The sequence below is a fragment of the Bidens hawaiensis genome, unplaced genomic scaffold (genome assembly GCF_021521415.1).
Source record: "Bidens hawaiensis isolate Kalapana, Puna unplaced genomic scaffold, B.hawaiensis_p1.1 tig00014518_1, whole genome shotgun sequence".
Classification (NCBI taxonomy): Eukaryota; Viridiplantae; Streptophyta; class Magnoliopsida; order Asterales; family Asteraceae; genus Bidens; species Bidens hawaiensis.
This window is the reverse complement of record NW_027492263.1, coordinates 284,145-303,131: the sequence shown is the minus strand read 5'-3', so window position 1 is coordinate 303,131 and position 18,987 is coordinate 284,145. Positions and strand designations below refer to the sequence as shown.

At 39.2% G+C, this 18,987-nt stretch overlaps 1 protein-coding gene across 2 annotated transcripts; it reads right to left on the bottom strand.

Annotated features, from left to right (window-relative positions):
* Nucleotides 1-5,367: 5,367 nt before the first annotated feature.
* Nucleotides 5,368-7,528, bottom strand: LOC143546925 (uncharacterized). Of its 2 annotated transcripts, XM_077038470.1 has the most exons (4): nt 7,070-7,517; nt 6,383-6,965; nt 5,982-6,179; nt 5,368-5,895 (listed from the first exon to the last, which is right to left on the bottom strand). In XM_077038470.1, the coding sequence occupies exons 2-4, from the start codon at nt 6,632-6,634 to the stop codon at nt 5,665-5,667; spliced, it is 681 nt and encodes a 226-aa protein (XP_076894585.1). In that variant the 5' UTR covers nt 6,635-6,965; nt 7,070-7,517; the 3' UTR covers nt 5,368-5,664. The 2 variants fall into 2 exon arrangements, 1 of the variants encoding a protein (XP_076894585.1); XR_013137678.1 differs by having other exon boundaries at nt 5,368-6,179; nt 6,436-7,528.
* Between the last annotated feature and the right edge of the window lie 11,459 nt (nt 7,529-18,987).

The window sequence follows — 18,987 nt, the reverse complement described above, 5'->3', positions numbered from 1 at the left end:
TTACAAAACCATAAATCCACTTAATTACAAATTATTTACTTAGTAATATGCATTTTACAAAAACTTAAACATAAAAGTTGTGAAGTAAATATAAAAATATACTATAAAAACTCATGTATTATTTCGGGTATTAGAAAACTGGTATCGGGTATCGGGTATAACCGAGTATCAGGTATAGGGTATGACCGGGTCCGGGTATTTATGGTTATAAATCGGGTACGGTTCCGGGTACGGGTATTGACCTTAAAATGCATACCCTATCCATACCCTACGGGTAGGGTCGGTTCCGGTTTCGGGTATAGAATACTCGGGTATAAAAAACTGTTTCAGGGTATTTTTTTCGGGTCCGGTTCCGAGTACAAGTTTTTTGTGCACCTCTACTAAGGGCCCCAAGCTTTTCCTTCGCTTTAGGCCCCTAAAATGATTGGGCATCCACTGGTAATATGAGAAAGTAAGTTATTTTTTAATACTAATTTGTTTTCAGTAACATTTATATCGAAACATAGATGGAAAAAATAAAACAAATATTTAATTTTTTATAAAATGTTAAATATTACACGTTATAGTGGAAAAGTAAACTACATGTTATATGAAAATTTAAAAGGGAAAAGAAATATATATCTATCAACTTATAACTTCAATGTCGCCACGTGATCACCAAACTTTTAGATTAACATACTTTAAAAAAGAATTTTGATAAACATATCCTAACTATGTGTAGTCATAACTCTCCACATCCAGACATTATGCGTCACGTGGTGCCCAGTCAGAGTTATGGTTTTTTACAAAAACAGGCTGTAATCATAACTCTCCACCCCCAGACATTATGCGCCACGTGGCGCCCAGTCACTTTTACACTTTTTTTTTAATTTTTTAATTTTTTAATAAGAATAATCAAATAACAATAATATTTTATTAAATATTACATGAAAATTAAAAAAAAAAAACTATTCGTCGTTGTTGACGTCGTCGTCTTCGCCCTCTTCGACGACGACGACGACGACGTCCTCGTCGTCTTCATCGTCTTCGCCATCGTCGTCGTTGTCTTCATCATCGTCTTCATTGTTGCCCTCGTTTTGATCATCGTTTTCACCAGGCAGAGGCCGATACATCCAAAGATGTTTGACCAAATCCTCCTTTATTGCGTTATGTATCTCTCTTGACCGCACAGAATCCGAGTTTTCCAGTCGTTGTTCCATACTTGCCGGAGTCCGTGGTAGATCGGGGTCCGGTATGAAAGTTGGACATGTTGCTATTCCCTCGTCCTCGATGATCATGTTATGCATTATGATACACGCATACATAGCACATCTCATTCTTTCTAAAGACCACAGACGACAAGGATTTTTAACATAATGTCATCGTTGTTGAAGAACACCAAAACACCTCTCGATATCCTTTCTCGCAGACTCTTGCACTTTCTTAAAATATTGTCTTTTTTCATTCATCGGGTCTCTGAATGTTTTAACGATTATCGCGAACTCTGGATATATTTCATCACCCAGATAGTACCCATGATGGTAGAAAGTTATCGTTAGCCCAAAACGAAGCGACGGGAACGGTCCCAGATATGTAACTCTCCATCACAGGAGACTGCTCTAAGACGGTTATGTCATTGTTGGAACCGGGAACACCAAAGTATGCCGACCAAATCCAAAGGTCGTATGAAGCGATCGCTTGAAGGCTGACCGTTGGTCCCTTTTGGTCACCTCGTGTGAATTGACCTCGCCATTCAGTTGGACACTTAGCCCATTCCCAATGCATGCAATCTACACTCCCTATCATGCCGGGGAAACCATGCACCCTTGTATGTGCCTCGTAAAGATGTTGTAGATCGTTAAAGTTGGGCTCTCTCAGATAATGTGGTCCATATAGTTTCAATATTCCTATATTTTACAAAACTTTTATAAAATAAATGATCACAGTAAACAAGTGATACAACTATTTAAAAAAAAAACAAAACGTACCGTAACAAAAATACTCCAAGGTGTCCCGAGTTGTTTTTTCGGCCTACTCGTCGTTGATGTCGGTCGTGTTTCTGTAGGCGAGCACGCGTACGGCTGACGTAACTTTCTGAATAGCCGTGAATCCTAGCGTCCCTCGAGCATCAGGCTTTTGCTGAAAGTAATCAAACTCACGCTCCAAATCATTGGTAATGCGCATAAATAAATTTTTAGACATCCGAAAACGACGCCTAAAGGTCTTCGGGTTCTTGTATCTCGGCGAGTCACAGAAGTAATCCGTCATCAACCGGTTGTTGGCTTCGGTACGATCTCGTTCGATATAAGCTCTTTTTGAAACGGGGGGTGGAGAGCTAATCGCACTCGTAACATAAGTCATATACCTTGTCGCGAGCATAATCGCACTCGTAACCGACTGTTCCTCCTCCACGTCCTCGGCTTGTTGGTCGGGCCCGAAAAACTGTTTATATATAGATGGAGGATCCATATATAGTGAATTTTGTGTAAGGAATTATAGAGTTGAAAGAGAATTTTTATAAATTTGATGAGTTTTGATTAGGAATTAAGTGGTTTAATATATAAAGAAATAAATTTTTATTTTTTTTATTCTCCAACGGTAACATGCAACGGTCACTTTTTTGATATTTGTGCCTTTTCTAGCGTTTTATATAAAACGCGTAAAAAATTACAAAACGCAGGGGGGGCGGTGTACCCCCCGCGTTATCCACCAAAATGCAAACCACAACGCACCCACTACGGGTGATCTAACAAAACAATATAATTAGAACTTTCGACTTGGTGAAAAACATTGAAATATGAATAATCACGAAGAACCTCAATTTCGTGTACTAGTAAACTTTTTGTTTCGCTTTCTACTAGATTGCTTTAACCCTTATAAAGATTTAACCAATGTGTCTAGGCCCGGATATTGTTACGTCCAATTCGATTATTGAAAAATGTTGATCTAGATGATCAAGTTCTAAGTTCTCTAACACGTCTAGACTTATGGTCACTATGAGGACAATGACACATCTAGCTAGATTATGTTAAATATCACGAGATTGGAAACCTATTTATCATTTTTAATTTCAAACACTAATGGCATGTCAAAACTATGGAGGATTTTTAAGCACCTAATATACAATTTGGAATACATGATTCATGTAAGCGATAAATATGAACTAGATTAACAAGCATATAGACGATAAAATGTTGTACTATTATCACTCAATCCTAAGATTGTACAGATATATTTGTGAAATGAAAATACCACACCGTAGTGAAAGTGTGAGAAAAGTTAAAAAGATCGATCCTTCAAAAGATCATATGCCAAGCTTATATACTCAAGCAAGTTTCCACATAGTCACAGGGTTCAACTGCATTTATCTACTAGCTTACATTACTTTAGTGCCATACTTTAGGAGTTTAGGGGAATACACTTTAACATGAAATTAACTTGTAACCATAGTAGTTTGTCTTTGACATGGTATTGCAATTTCAGCTTGAATTTCTTGAAGATTCGTAACTTGAAATTTAATATTTTTAAAAAGAACAAGAGTGAGAAGTGTAGGGAGGGAAAAAGAAAGAGATTCTCATAATAACGATACGATAGGCACATGCTTCTTGCCAAATGGTAGTTGGCCAAAGTGGTAGAGTCGCATATCTTTTGGTGGGAAGTCCCATGTTCAATATATGACTATGGAGCTTACAAAGTTTAAGAGTAACGTAATTTGCCATTGATAAAGAAAAGAAAATAAAAAGAAAATAAAAAGGTACATGCTATTCCAACAGGGAAACAAAGATGAACAAGATATGTCTTTTATGTTGGTCGTTGGCTATTATGAAAGTGAACAACAATGAATCGATATCAAGATGAACAAACTAATTATATTCACTCTTATCTAAATAAATTCGAAATACAAACGATTGCATAAAGGAATTACAACGTAAATGAAATAAACGAAAAGTAAACCCTAATTACACATTCTCGCCCCTTTTGTTGAGTTTCAATGACTACTAACAACCGTAATTCTAATTTGGCAAGAATGATCCCTATACTTTTATAAACATCAGAACTTATCCAAACCTTCGTGTAACTAAATAACATTTATAGAAACACCTCTTAAAGTTTCAACATATATAAGAATGGCAAGAATGTATCATTGATTAGACATTTGGTATTTGTAATCGTCTCATGCTGGCTTAATTGATCAACATTAGTACTACACTAAAGACATTTGCTAACATATGTACCCACAGTTTGTTTTCCTAAATGCTTATCTAAATTTTATCCACAAATCGTGGTAAATATATAGTATACACTAAACATTACTTTTCACTTAGATATATAAAAAAGCCATGGAACTAGGTAATAGTACGATCGAGTGCAAACTAGTTTCACTTTATTATTTTTTATACTTTTTGACTTATGTTTCGTAGACAATCCGTAGATTAAAGTGGTTATTGAGGAATCACTACTACAAAAACAGGCATTTGTTACGGTCAAATCCGTAGCAAATCCATAGCTAACGGGTGTTTGCTACGGATTAGGTCCGTAGGTACAAGTCCCGTAGCTAACTTATTTGCTATGGATATTTGCTACGAAATCTGAAGTTTGCTACGATTTTAGCTACCAAAAGAGTGGTCGCTATTTTAGCTGCATTAGCCACAGATTTTGCTACAGAATTGTTGGCTACGAATTTTTAGCTACAAATTATTAGGTACGGAATTTTGCTATGATTTTATAACTGCTTTGCTAGTGCTTTTTAGTTACGAAGTTTGCTACCGGTTTTAGCTACAACTTTAGCTACGAGTTTCATCTAAAGATTTGTCACGATCTAGCTACAGAAATTTGCTATGGTTTTTGCTATGAAATTTTGCTACAAATTTTAAATGTTTTTTGCTACAAATGTAGCTACAAAAATTCGTAAATTTTGCTACGGCTTATATAATTTAGCTATACGTTTTGTATATTTTTCTAAAATATATCCTGTTTTTTTTCTACGTTTTCTATATAAACATTAGATTCAAAAATTATAAAATATCAAAACAAAGTTAAATATGCAAACCAAATAACAAAAAATTTCCAAATGTACTACAAGAACAATCTAAATCAACCAAAAAATAACATATAATAAAAACTGAAATTCCCATATCTTAACTTGGTGGAATGTTTTGTTGTTGATTTCCTGACAATAGCTTAAGTTCTCATTCATTTCAGCAAAAAATCTCGCATTTTCTTCAATTTTCTCCAACATTGCTTGCTTTTCTACTTTTCCTTGTTCTAGCTCCGCTATTTTTTCCCGTTCAAACTCGGTTATTTTTTCCTCCAATTGTTGCACCTGTAATTGTATTAAATCCATAGATTATTTTTATGAACACACAAACATTTAATGTTTTATACAAATAAAAAAATCTTTATGTACAATTTTTAAGTAAGCAATTTTGTTTAATATTAAACCTAATATAAGTTATATAATCCTCTATGTGATGGTCCAATTTTACGACCAGTTTCCAATATAAACCGCAAACAAAATAATTCATCACGGTTTGAAGTTTTTAACAACCAAGTGAAACCCATGAACTCATCCCATAAAATGTGTTTCAAAACCTGGACCAACAAGTGTAATTGGTCCAGTTTAGGATTGTACCAGGTGCATGCTCCTCATTATAGCAAAAAGAAAACCAAAATCTATGTATTGTTTTAATAGAGAATACAAACCTTATTATTTCTCCCCGATGGAAAAGAACTACCGTTACTCGGCAATGATGGCGCGCCCGTCAACACAACATATGGGTCGGTGATGTTGCTAGTCCCGTATAGCCGAAGTTTTTTCTTTCCCTCCGCAGTTCTTGACCATAATTCCATATCAAATTCTGGGTGTAAGCTACTGTCTTCTCCATACTTCTTTACAACCAGTTTCTTATATGATTCCTACAATAAGAACTTTAGCAATTAGTACATTCACATTATAAAAATCAAGCACTTAAAGCATACATTTACAGTGTAATGAGACTTACATAAGCTTCACCAGCCCTTGGGTCAACCCAATCCACATTTTTGTCTTGAATAATATCTTCCACATCATTGGCTTCTTCCAAATCCACATCTACTAACTCGCTACAAACCGGTAACTTATCCAGAGGTCTTGACCCTTTCTTTGCATGTGTTTGTAACCAAAATTCACCAAACTTAGCACGTCGCTTCAATGTGTTGCCCTACGAAGTATGTTTTTATAAGTTAGTAAGAAAATAATATTGGTGATGTATTAAATAAGCGTGTGTGTGTGTGTATTTCAAATTATAACATGTTAAACCAAACTATTAGTAACAGTTTGATTTCTGTTTTTGATGTTTAAAAACTGTTACTAATAAACCATGAACATACCTAGTATTAAAGATTTATAATTAATATTTCTTACCATCTCTTTTCTAACCGTAACAAAGCTCTTTAAGCCAACAGTATGTCTACCACCTGTTGCGTTCTCTCTATTTTTGCTGTTTTGAGAAGACTTGTCTTGCCATGAGCTGGTATTCCAAACCTTAATTAGTTCTTCCCAAGAATCTTGACTAATCCATTGTGGCTTAAACGGAATAGTGACACTCCAATCTTTCCCAACTTTTATACCCTTCTGAAGCGCACCGGTCTTGGCAAATATCAGAGCCTTACTCATCAAATTAGGAAACTTTCCCTTAATGCACCTCTCCCAACAAGAGTGAACTGAGTCTTTTTCCTCAGCTTCCCACTAATAGTATTTCTAAAAAGAGAGAAACAGTAATCAATAATGTTTATATCTTTATAAGGTTATATGTATTATTATAATATAAATAATAAAATACACATCATTATAATATGTACAAATGTGTCATAGGCATACCTGAAAACGCTCAAACATGCGCTTGCGATGAAAGATAGGAACATCTTTCCATCCTTGCCATCCGCCCGACCACATCAACTTTAAAATGCAACCAATAATTCGGGAAACCGGATTTTGAATATTAAATCTAGAAAATGGAAACAATGCACCCCAATCAACAATAATAATACTTTTGTAGCCACCTAAAAGAGAATATTAATATATACACACACACATATATCTCACACTTACTCGTCATTTTCAACCCAAATCCAAATGCGATTTTCAGGTGCAGGTATCGGAGGTGGAACAACTGGTCCCTGGCCTATAGCAACTGGCTCATCCTCATCATCACTAGGTTCATGGAGAGGCTCTGTACTACCATGATTGTTAACTTGCTCGCTACCTCGACCATCATCTCCTGTTGAATTGCGTGCCATAATTTCTAAAAAAACAAGTCTATTAAAATTAAAGAAACGTAAAACTAAATTATGAACTAGTTAAAGGCCTTGCTAAAAGAATTCACCTTTTTAATACTTTTCTCAAATTAAACAATTTTTATAGAATTACTCATCAATTAAACCCTACTCATACTTGTATAAAAGCTTATAACTTTGAGTTGTTATCCAAACTGCCTGACCATTTCATTTTAAACTTACATTTATATTTAAGATTTATGACAAACACTATGTAAAAGTGTGAGAAACTAATAGTAAGTCTATTCTAATTTATGCTACAGGTGAAGTTCAAATATATTAAAAGCATATGGCAATAACTATTTTTACACACAAAAGTAATTATTAACTGATTTATTAATACCCACAACAGCTATACTTTAGATTTCATGTTATAAACTTATAATAAGAATACAAATCAGATTTATATTATTTATAAATATATAATAAACTTAAGGTTATAGTGTTATTACCGTGACCGTTACCTCGCCTGCTACCTCGACCTCTACCTCTACCTCTACCACCTCCTGATGCATTGTGTGTCACAATTCTTACAACAAAACAAAAGTATTAATACTCACAAGTACTCTTATGTATAGGATTAATAAATAACATAACTTAAAATTTTAAAATTAAAAAGCATACCTTTTTTCTTGGCGTTTTATCAACTCCCTACCGTCTCCATCAACAACATCATCATCGTCATCAAAATCCTCATTGAAATCATCATCATTGTCATCAAGGATATTCTTTGACACGTCTTGTATTGTCGTAGTGGTATCTGACGACCTAGCTAAATTAGTCATCAGATCACCACCATACACACGGCTACGACTACTGGTTCCGACTACGCAATGCGACTCCAGGACCTCTTGCAAGCCGTATCATCACATACGGCCCATGACTCCAAACGGTAGGTTTATCATGTGCACCTCTATTGGGATCAGGCTCCTGAGACTCAATGTCACGATCATTACGTCTCCGTGCAACTTGTTTGGCCTTTCCACCACGAAGACCACTACCAGAACCACGAGCACCACCACTACCGGAATTATTTTTACTGCCATTCATTATGTATACAACCTACATACAAATATAATTAAACATGGTCAGCTTCAAAAGATAAAAAAAAATAGTTGCTTTCAAATTTAAAGTTGGGAGCGTATTTTGGATCTTTGACAAGAAAACTACTGTAACCTCATAAAAAGTGCCGAGTACTCAATTTGGATATGCTTCTGCTCATGAATATCATTTATCTAAGACATAATAATCAACTATCTTACTCAATTCAATACTAGTTACAACACACACACCATTACTTTCTTAAAAAACCAAACATTATCAATCAGACAACATATCATTCAAACTTTACAAATTTCCACATAAAAATCAAGTCTTTTTACATCCACCATTCCAAATAATTATATCTTAACTTCAAAAGATTAAAAAATATGGTTGCTTTCAAATTTAAAGTTAGAATATTGGGTATCACTTATCTAAAACTTAAAAATCAATTATCTATAATTGAAGAGGTAGGTCCCAGCAGAGGTGGTTAGGACCCGCAAGACTTCCTTAAAAGGAGACGTCTGCGCAGTTGAACACGCAAGACTCCTTAAACGGACGTCTGCGCAGTTGAACCCGCAGACTTCACCATAGGGACGTCTGCGCCGCGACCTACCAAACCCGCAGGACCCACCACGCTCAGAGTTGTGACGACCTCACATGCGGTACGCAAGCTGGTCCCGCAGGAAATGCCTCCCTATGGTTTCCAAGTATCCGCCTGTTCCCGCAGGTACGGATACCCGCCATTAGGGACTGGCCACCCGCGCAGCATGGCTACACGCATAAGGCTCAGACTCGTAATAATTCAGTAGTCACCTGAAGAAGGAATGAGCAAAGCCGGGAACATTCCCGCATAAAGGCGGGAGGGGGAAAACTCCCGCCTAAATGAGCTAGTCCGTATAATAATGGAGGATCTTTTGTGTGATACCTGACGAGGTATGGACAAAAGATCTGACCAACGATACGACAGCTCACTGACAGCAGCATGGCAGACAACACGCCACAGCACTGTGACCAATAGCCGCCGCCTGCTCACCAACTCCTGCCATACCACGTGCCTAGCCTGTAGTTGGTGGAAAAGGAAAAGTGAACAGCATGCCTGGTCACTGTCAGCCGTTGCCTATCCACCAATTACCAGCAGAGCACGTGTGTAGGCCACAGTTGGCAGAGTAGTAGGCCGGCTAAACCTCCTTGGAAACCCACCTTCGGCTATAAAAGACATCAAATGGTATTATCATTTCATCATCTAATATCTTGTATAATTTACCTGATAACTGCTCTAGTATTAATAATATACTTTTATATTCAAAGAGTAATATAGACTGATTCTCACGCCGGAGGGTGGTCACAAGGAGGAACCCCCCCCTTTCTTAGTGACGAGCTCACGGTGTCTATTTTGCAGGTTATCGGAAGAACCATCTTGCCGGAATTAACCCCTCGTGGGAAACGTCTATCTAACCCTCAGGTTACTCGTAATCTGTCGGGGTTCGACTGGTGTTTCTTCATTGGCGCCATCCGTGCATAAAGCTAGAACTTTATTTTTCTCCAGTTTTTTCAAAACTTCTGGAAAGATGGTTAAGGATACTCCGGTCCCGAAACCGAGTAACCAAGAGACTCCGGTTATCACAACCCCAGCTACTGGGGGAGATACCGAGTACACAAACTTTACGAACACTACCCCGGCTACCCAAGCCGGGGCAAGTGGAGTAAATAATCGTTCACTGGGATTCACTGATACCCAGATAGAGAAACAACGAACGAGGCTCCCCTACCAAACTCTTGAAGTTAAGGCGTGGGCGGAGGCACGTCAGAAAAAGTTCCAAGCCGAGCTGGACGAACGCCTACGTTCCGTCCAACGGGCTTACGAATTCGGAGGCACACACCAGCTCAACATGAGCAGTGAATGCGAATCCTCGGATGAAGATTGGGAGGAATCTGATTCCGACGCAAACCCTCGCCTTAGGGTGAAAGGGAAGCGTAAGAGAACAGACCTCCAAACAAGAAATTTCGTAGAGCCTTTCGAACAAAGGAACGCGGAGGCAAAGTCTCGTGACTTTTCCAAAACCTTTAGACCTACGGTTGCAAACGCAGGAACTTCCAAGTTTGCAAGGGACATTGCGGAAGCAATCGCCACAAAAGGCGCCAAACAGATGCCCAACATTGGCACCTACGACGGCATATCCGACCCGGATGATCATCTGAACAGATTCATAGCGGGGGCAACCGTCAGTAACTGGACGGAGCCCACGTGGTATTACATGTTCTAGATGACACTGGTTGGAGCAGCAAGAGCGTGGTTTGACCGTCTACCGGTCCACCACATCTTTGATTGGGCGGACTTTCAACACAAGTTCAGCCAACACTTCAGTCAACAGAGGAAATATACTGAAGAACAATGGACAATACTCAACTGCGTTAGAGATAAAAACGAGCCTTTGCTAGATTTTATTACTCGCTTTAACTCAAAGAAGCTGAGTCTGGGTGTTATAAGCGAAGACCTTGTTCGCGCAGCTTTCATTCAAGGCGCGGATTACCCAGAGCTTATCCGCACGTTGACGGGTAAAGATGGCATGCCATCCACATGGGATGCCATCATGACGGCAGCCAAGCGCTTTGCCGAAACAGAGAAGCAACTGGGTAGAGATCTGCCCAAGACTACAGACTTCTATACGCAAAGAACTAGAGAAAATGTCCAAACCGCCCAGCGGAACAAAAGGAGGAAGCTACACATGTGGCAGTCAAGGGTAAACTTTGACACCTCATCTAGCTCTCGCTCCTTCGCAGGCGAAAGAGGTAATACACAGCTGTTGGATCAACACCCCAGGTGGACGCCGCTCACTAAAAGTGTCACGGAGGTATTCACCACGGAGACTCTCCCATGGCCAAGAGCTCCGAAGATCCGACAACATCCGGATGCAGATCAAAGCAAGTATTGTGACTTCCACGGCATAAAAGGCCACAATACTGAAACGTGTTCCTCCTTGAAAGATGTTATCGAAACATTTGTCAAGAATGGCAGACTCCGACACCTGGTGGCATCAATCAAGAACGGAGGGAAGAATGACAACCGATACAGAAACAACGGGCGAAAGGCAGTTGACATCAGTATCCACATGGTCCAGGGTAACATCATGGGTAGGAAGAGACGAGCGACAGAACCGTGTGCATGGAAAGAGGCCGAGGTACGTTTCCCACGAGTGCCAGGAGGACCCAGCAAAGAGGGCCCTATCATCATCAAAACCCAGCTGGGGCATTACATCACTTCCCGCACTCTCGTTGACAACGGCGCTTCATCAACGGTTATGTACAGACAGTTCTTTGACAAGCTAGATGAGGAAGACAAGGGGCGGTTAGAAACGGTCTACGCCTCGATGGAAGGATTCGATGGCAGCACGAACACCCCCTGGGTATCTTATCTTTCCCCGTCACTCTTACGGATGGGAACCGCTCACGCACAGAAGATGTGGATTTCGTTGTCATGAGAAAGCCACATCACACATATGACATCCTCTTCGGAAGAGATGGGATGGCAAGGTTCAATGCCGTTGTATCTTCGGTCCATGGCATGATGGGATGGCCAACAGCGGCAGGTGTAGCAATGATCACCGGCGTTCCCCAGGTATGTATCGCATCTGTTTCTTCCAACCCCAAACCAAAAATGGCCAAACGCACATTCACCGAACCAGAAGAATGGGCTTTCAATGGCAAATACCCCGATCAGGCGGTCACCATTGGCCCAACAATCACTGACCCCGCACGCACATTACTCAAGCGCTTACTACAGAAGAACGCTGATATCTTCGCATGGAAACCAGCAGATATGACTGGTGTACCTCGAGATAAAGCGGAGCATAAGCTCAAATGTGACCCGGCTTTTACGCCGGTCATACAAAAGCGTAGAGTAATGGGGGCAGAGCAAGCTAACGCGTGTAGAACCCAAGTCAAGGAACTCCTTGACGCAGGCATCGTACGCGTTAGCAGATATCAAACTTGGGTTGCAAATCCCGTTATGGTACCGAAGGCTAACAAACAATGGCGCATGTGTATAGATTTCAAAGATCTGAACAAAGCATGCCCCAAAGATTGTTACCCATTACCCGAAATTGATCTCAAGGTAGATTCGTTAGCACCTTTTCGCCTTAAATGCTTCCTTGATGCGTATAAAGGATACCATCAAATCCACATGGCCGTTGACGATCAAGATAAGACCGCATTTCGGACGCCCGATGGCACATTCTGTTATCAAATGATGCCATTCGGACTTAAGAATGCCGGGTCCACATATCAACGCCTAATGGACAAAGAGTTTCACGCCCAAATCGGAAGGAACCTGGAAGTATACATGGATGATCTGGTCATCAAAAGTCTTGACCCGGAAGCGATGTTGAAAGACATCGAAGAAACATTCAACACTCTTAGGAGGATAAACATGAAGCTTAACCCGAGCAAATGTTCTTTCGGGATGGAAGAAGGGAAGTTCTTAGGAGTCATCGTTACAAAAGATGGCTTCAGAGCGAACCCTGAAAAGGTCGAGGCCATTGTCAAAATGGAATCACCTACTACCATCAAGCAAGCTCAGACACTGAACGGACGCCTAGTTGCGCTTAACCGCTTCTTGGCAAATCATGCGGAAAGGGCGTTCCCGTTCGTGTCGACCCTGAGAAACTGTTTAAAGAAAATGCACTTCCGCTGGACACCAGAAGCGGAAGCAGCTTTTCAGGAAATTCGGTCACGCTTGATCGAACTTCCAACGCTCACAGCACCGGAAGCGGGAGAGGAGTTAATCCTATACCTCTCCGCAACAGACAGAGCGACCGGAGCCGTCCTGTTAGTCGAGCGAAAAGGCATCCAGATGCCAATCTACTATGTTAGCCGCCTCCTAACGGACGCTGAAACTCGGTATTCTACCCTGGAGAAATTAGTCTTAGCGCTGGTGCAGGCTTCACGCAGGCTAAGACGATATTTCCAAGGTCACCCAATTACTATTCTCACCAACTATAAACTTGCAAACGTTTTGGGCAAACCCGAACTGTCGGGACGCCTAGCCAAGTGGGCAATAGAATTGGGGGAATATGCAATAAAATACAAGCCACGACCAGCCATAAAAGGCCAGGTCTTGGCAGACTTTATTGCCGAGGTCCCCGCATCGCGAGAGAAGGAGTGCCAGGACGAGGCTCAGCCCTCTCCAGCACAAGACATCGACGAGGTCTGGCGACTTTACACTGATGGAGCGTCCAGCAGCGAGGGCTCAGGCGCAGGGTTAAAGCTGACCAACTCAACAGGCCAAGAGTACACTTATGCTATTCGGTTAGACTTCCCAAGCCCGTATAATGAAGCTGAATATGAGGCATTTTTGGCCGGGTTAAGGATTGCGCGTAAGATGGGAGTGAAAAACTTGGAAGCCCATGTAGATTCCATGCTAGTCGCCAATCAGATTAACGGGACGTATACGGCAGTGAACGACACAATGGCCCTGTACCTCGCTCAAGCAAAAACCCTCATGCGCGATTTTAACAGTTGTAAAGTCATACACGTCAAGTGTAGCGAAAACAAGTCTGCAGACGCGTTAAGTAAGCTCGCATCACTGGCTTTCACCCATCTGGGAAAAGATATCCGCATCGAACTCCTTGGCGCACCATCAGTCCCGCACAAAGAGGTATGTGTCATCCAAACCGGCACAGAAACAGGTATGTGTCATCCAAGTCTGCAGACGCGTTAAGTAAGCTCGCATCACTGGCTTTCACCCATCTGGGAAAAGATATCCGCATCGAACTCCTTGGCGCACCATTAGTCCCGCACAAAGAGGTATGTGTCATCCAAACCGGCACAGAAACATGGATGACACCAATAATAAATTACCTTGCGGCGGGTATACTGCCAGAGTCAAAAGCACAGGCGAGAAAACTACGCTGTAAAGCACTGAATTATCAACTCATCGATGACATACTTTACAGACGTAACTTTCTTGGCCCCCTCCTAAGATGTGTTGACGACCAAGATGCTAACTACCTCCTAAGGGAGGTACACGAAGGCATCTGCGGGATACATGCAGGTCCACGCGCAGTTGTAGCCAAACTGAACAACGCGGGATACTTTTGGCCGGGGATGCATACGGATGCGCTGGCATACATCAGAAGGTGCAGATCTTGTCAGCTCTACGCACCTAACACGCATCGCCCGAAGAATGATCTTGTTCCAGTCACCTCTTCATGGCCATTTCAGAAGTGGGCCATCGATGTGACATGCCCATTCCCTACAGCAGCAGGAAACGTTCAATTCCTAGTGGTGGCCATCGATTACTTCACCAAGTGGATAGAGGCAAAACCCTTAGCCCAAACGACGGCGAAACATATCAAAAAATTTATTTGGGAGTTTATCATCTGTCGTTTCGGGCTTCCACAAAACTTGGTGAGCGATAACGGCACCAACTTTGCTGACAAGAACCTACAACGGTGGCTTAAAGAACTTCAAATCACCCATACCTTTACCTCAGTGGCACACCCGCAGGGTAATGGTGAGGTGGAAAGAGCAAATAGGAGCATCGTCACGTGCCTAGCCTGTAGTTGGTGGAAAAGGAAAAATGAACAGCACGCCTGGTCACTGTCAGCCGCTGCCTATCCACCAATTACCAGCAGAGCACGTGTGTAGGCCACAGTTGGCAGAGTAGTAGGCCGGCTAAACCTCCTTGGAAACCCACCTTCGGCTATAAAAGACATCAAATGGTATTATCATTTCATCATCTAATATCTTGTATAATTTACCTGATAACTGCTCTAGTATTAATAATATACTTTTATATTCAAAGAGTAATATAGACTGATTCTCACGCCGGAGGGTGGTCACAAGGAGGAACCCCCCCCTTTCTTAGTGACGAGCTCACGGTGTCTGTTTTGCAGGTTATCGGAAGAACCATCTTGCCGGAATTAACCCCTCGTGGGAAACGTCTATCTAACCCTCAGGTTACTCGTAATCTGTCGGGGTTCGACTGGTGTTTCTTCAATAATCAATTTAATAATATGGCTACAACAAATACACCTAATAATAAAAAACCAAACTTTATCAATAACCAATGGCATAACCATGAAAAGATTTAGTATAGTTAATATCTCTATGGAACATTATTGAGCATAACCATGAAACCATATATTCTATTAAACATAATAACAACTAAAAATAATTCCAATTCTACAAAAAAGCATGAAGATGAAGTCGGCAATTGTTCCAAACGCAAATGATTCTTCCACTTTAGAATAAACATATATTAAAAACATATACAATTAAATGATAAAAAGATGAGTGAAATTACCTTTAAATGGGGAGTCCGATTAGGGTCCAATAAGTCCAATCGAGGAGAAGAATCTGCTTTGTTCGACTATGGCTAGGTTAGAGCTTCATCATCATTGATTGTGTGTGTGGTGGGAGGATTAAGGAGTGATTCAAGAGGAAGAATGGGCGGTTAGGTCTTTTATTAGGGAAGAAATGAGCGGGCTAAATACAATTTGAGCGGCTTTTACCACTAGTAAATATTTTTTGTTTGGCGGTCACCAGACTCACCGTTATTGGAAAAGCTCATAAAGAAATTCCTATCTTGTTTGATGGTTATCCTTTTGAATTAAAATATTCAATTTAATGTTTATGTTTTGAAAAAAAATAAGTTATTTAATATTAGAAAATATATTAGACCCGTAGAGCCAGTACCCACCATAATTCATTTTGAGGTTATCTTTAATATTTAACTATTATTGTTTTGAAAATAAGCTCACGCTAATATAAAATATTTCATTTTAATTATTATAAGTTTTACAAGTTGAACATCTGGTTCTATGATAGGTACATTAAATGTAACATAATAAAGATCCAAGCTATCAAATGTAGCACAATAAACATCCAAAATATCAAACGCTAACATAATTAATATTCAAATCTGGTTTTTATACCAACATATACCCATATCTTAATCATTTTATAAAACGTTAAATGCTTCTCTACTTTATCTCGTTCAAATTTGCCATGCTTTCCTTTAATCCTGACGCCTAATGTTGAGTCATGAGCCATATTTCTGCAACATAAACACATATATTATTATTATTATCACTTATATCCTCAAACTTTTTCTATTGTATTTCGTTGTACATGATTAATAGGGAGCAAATCATCAGTTGATATACATACTAACCTTTCATTTTCTTGAAAGAAATTGTCTTCGTCTTCATCATCCTCATCACCTACTTCACTAGCATCTTCGGCTAGTGCATAAACCCCCTGGCGTCCTCTTCACAACAGCCCACCAGTCTCCTTTTCCTTTGAAGGATATGGTGTATAATACACTTGTCGTGCTTGTGATGCTAGGATAAATGGATCGCCAACACATCCTACTGCTTTGGGTTTAACATCAACCATATTAGTCTTTGGGTCCACCCTTACACCCTTCACGGGATCAAACCATGTGCATTTAAATAAAACAACAACACAACTTCCTAGCTTATTGTGGTACTCCACCTCTAGGATTTCATCTAACAAACCGTAGTAGTCACTTTCATTTTCGTCATAAGAAGCCCTTTTCACATACACACCAGAATTTTGGGTGACCCGCCTATTATAAGATATTTGTGTGTGAAACTTATAACCATTAACCAAATAGCCCTTGTGTGATTGAACATAAGCGAGAGGCCCTTGTGCTATATCTCTCAAATTTTCTTTTCACGGGCAATTGATAACCTACATTCATAAAAAAATGTATTAACGAGTTGAGTTTTGGTTTCTTTTTGGTCGATTCCCGGCTCGTTTTTGTCTGATTTTTCAGTTTCGTTTTTTTCGATTTGAATTCTTTTAATTTCGTTTTAATTGATTTTTTCGATTTCGATTGATGTGGTCCGGTTTTAACTTTTTGTTTCATTTTCGTCGATTCTCGGTGAGTTTTTTTATTTTTTTTATGGAACGGGGACATCGTAGAATATTTTTGTGTTTTTACTGGTTTTGTTTATGATTTATATTTTGAGTTATAATTTTTTATTGTTATTTTTGAATATTTTTTAGAGGGTTATCTTAATAGAAAACCCCTAAAAAATTCAAAAAAATAATAATAAAAAAATCATAACTTAAAATATAAATAAAAAAACAAAAAAACTAAAATGTTTCTGCGTTATTCTCATTAAAAAAATAAAAAATAAAAAAAAAAACTCAAAACCCGGTCCAACCCTAACCTACTCCAACCCAAACCAAAACAACCTTTTTTTTAATTGACATGTTCTGACCCAAACTCATTCTGACTCAAACTCGTTTTGACCCATTATTCGTTTCAACTCATGACTCGTTCGATCCAACCCAACCCATTTGCCACCTCTAGTGATATACATATTTTGAATTTTCCAGTCCTATGTGTTTAATATGGTATCTGAAGATCTTATTTGAAGATAAGCCAAATTAAAACAAGTTTGCCAATAGCGTTGTTTACAAAGCTCTATATTATTTGCTACAAACTTGCTATAGATTTTGGAAAATTAGTATAAAATTATTTTTTTTCGCTACTTGTTTTGCTACGGATTTTGCTACCAATTTCTAAAATTATGTTTATGATACGTTTTATCTCAAGTTTGCTATTATTTTCCCTAGTTTGCTACGGATTTCACTACGAATTGTTTTTTGCTATGGATTATTCGTAGCAAAATTGTAGCAAAATTTTTCTCTAGCAAAACCGTAGCTAGTTCGTAGCAAAATTGCTACCATTTTTTCCCATAGCAAAAATCCGTGGCAAATGCCTGTTTGTGTAGTAGTGAATCTATCGGTGATACTCCGTCAGTAATACTTCCATGCCACGTGACTTACCAAGGAACATTATTATGGGAATTAGTAATGGCTAAGGTGATGTTTGTTTTTTCATAAAAGAAATTCTTGACATCTTTTGTGCATCGCACAGACCACGCACATACAATGGATCTCACTAGTGGCCAGCAAGTATCCTCCGATGCCCAAGAATTCTTCTCTAGTGAAAATCACACTATTACTGACGGTTTACCAACAATGAGTACGTCTCACTCTAACAAATAGTTACAAGCATGAGTAGTAATCTTATTAGAATTTCAAGCCTCGGTTACTGACGGATTACCGAAGGATTATCGGGTTCCGAACAAAACAAACAAAAATAACTGATTTGTTGGTAATTACTGACGAGATTTAACCATCAATAACTAGCTGTTGCTAATAACTAGTAAGTAATAACCATTCATTTAGTAGTGCTAGTGTGCTACTTATATTTTGTCTTCTTATCATAAATATTTTGTACATATTTTTAATATTAGTACACTTAGCAATAATACTTTATGTATATAATTATACTCAAGCCGTTCAGTGAAAAATATATAATATTCAAGCTTTTCCAGCTTATGTTTATATAACATTCAATCTTTTCAAGCATAACCGGTGACCATCTTGACTCTCTTTCTAGCTTTTGAGCCGAGCTTGAGTTAACATCACATAAAATTAAAAATTATGTCGAGCTATTAGCCAAACGAATACGAATAAGGCCTATTTCATGTCCATTCATTAAGGAAATAATGTGGTTACGAACTGTTCAAAATTCTTACCGAACAATATTTTATGTTCGTGTTCGTTCATTAAGAAAATGAACGTGTTCACGAACGGTTTACAAACACA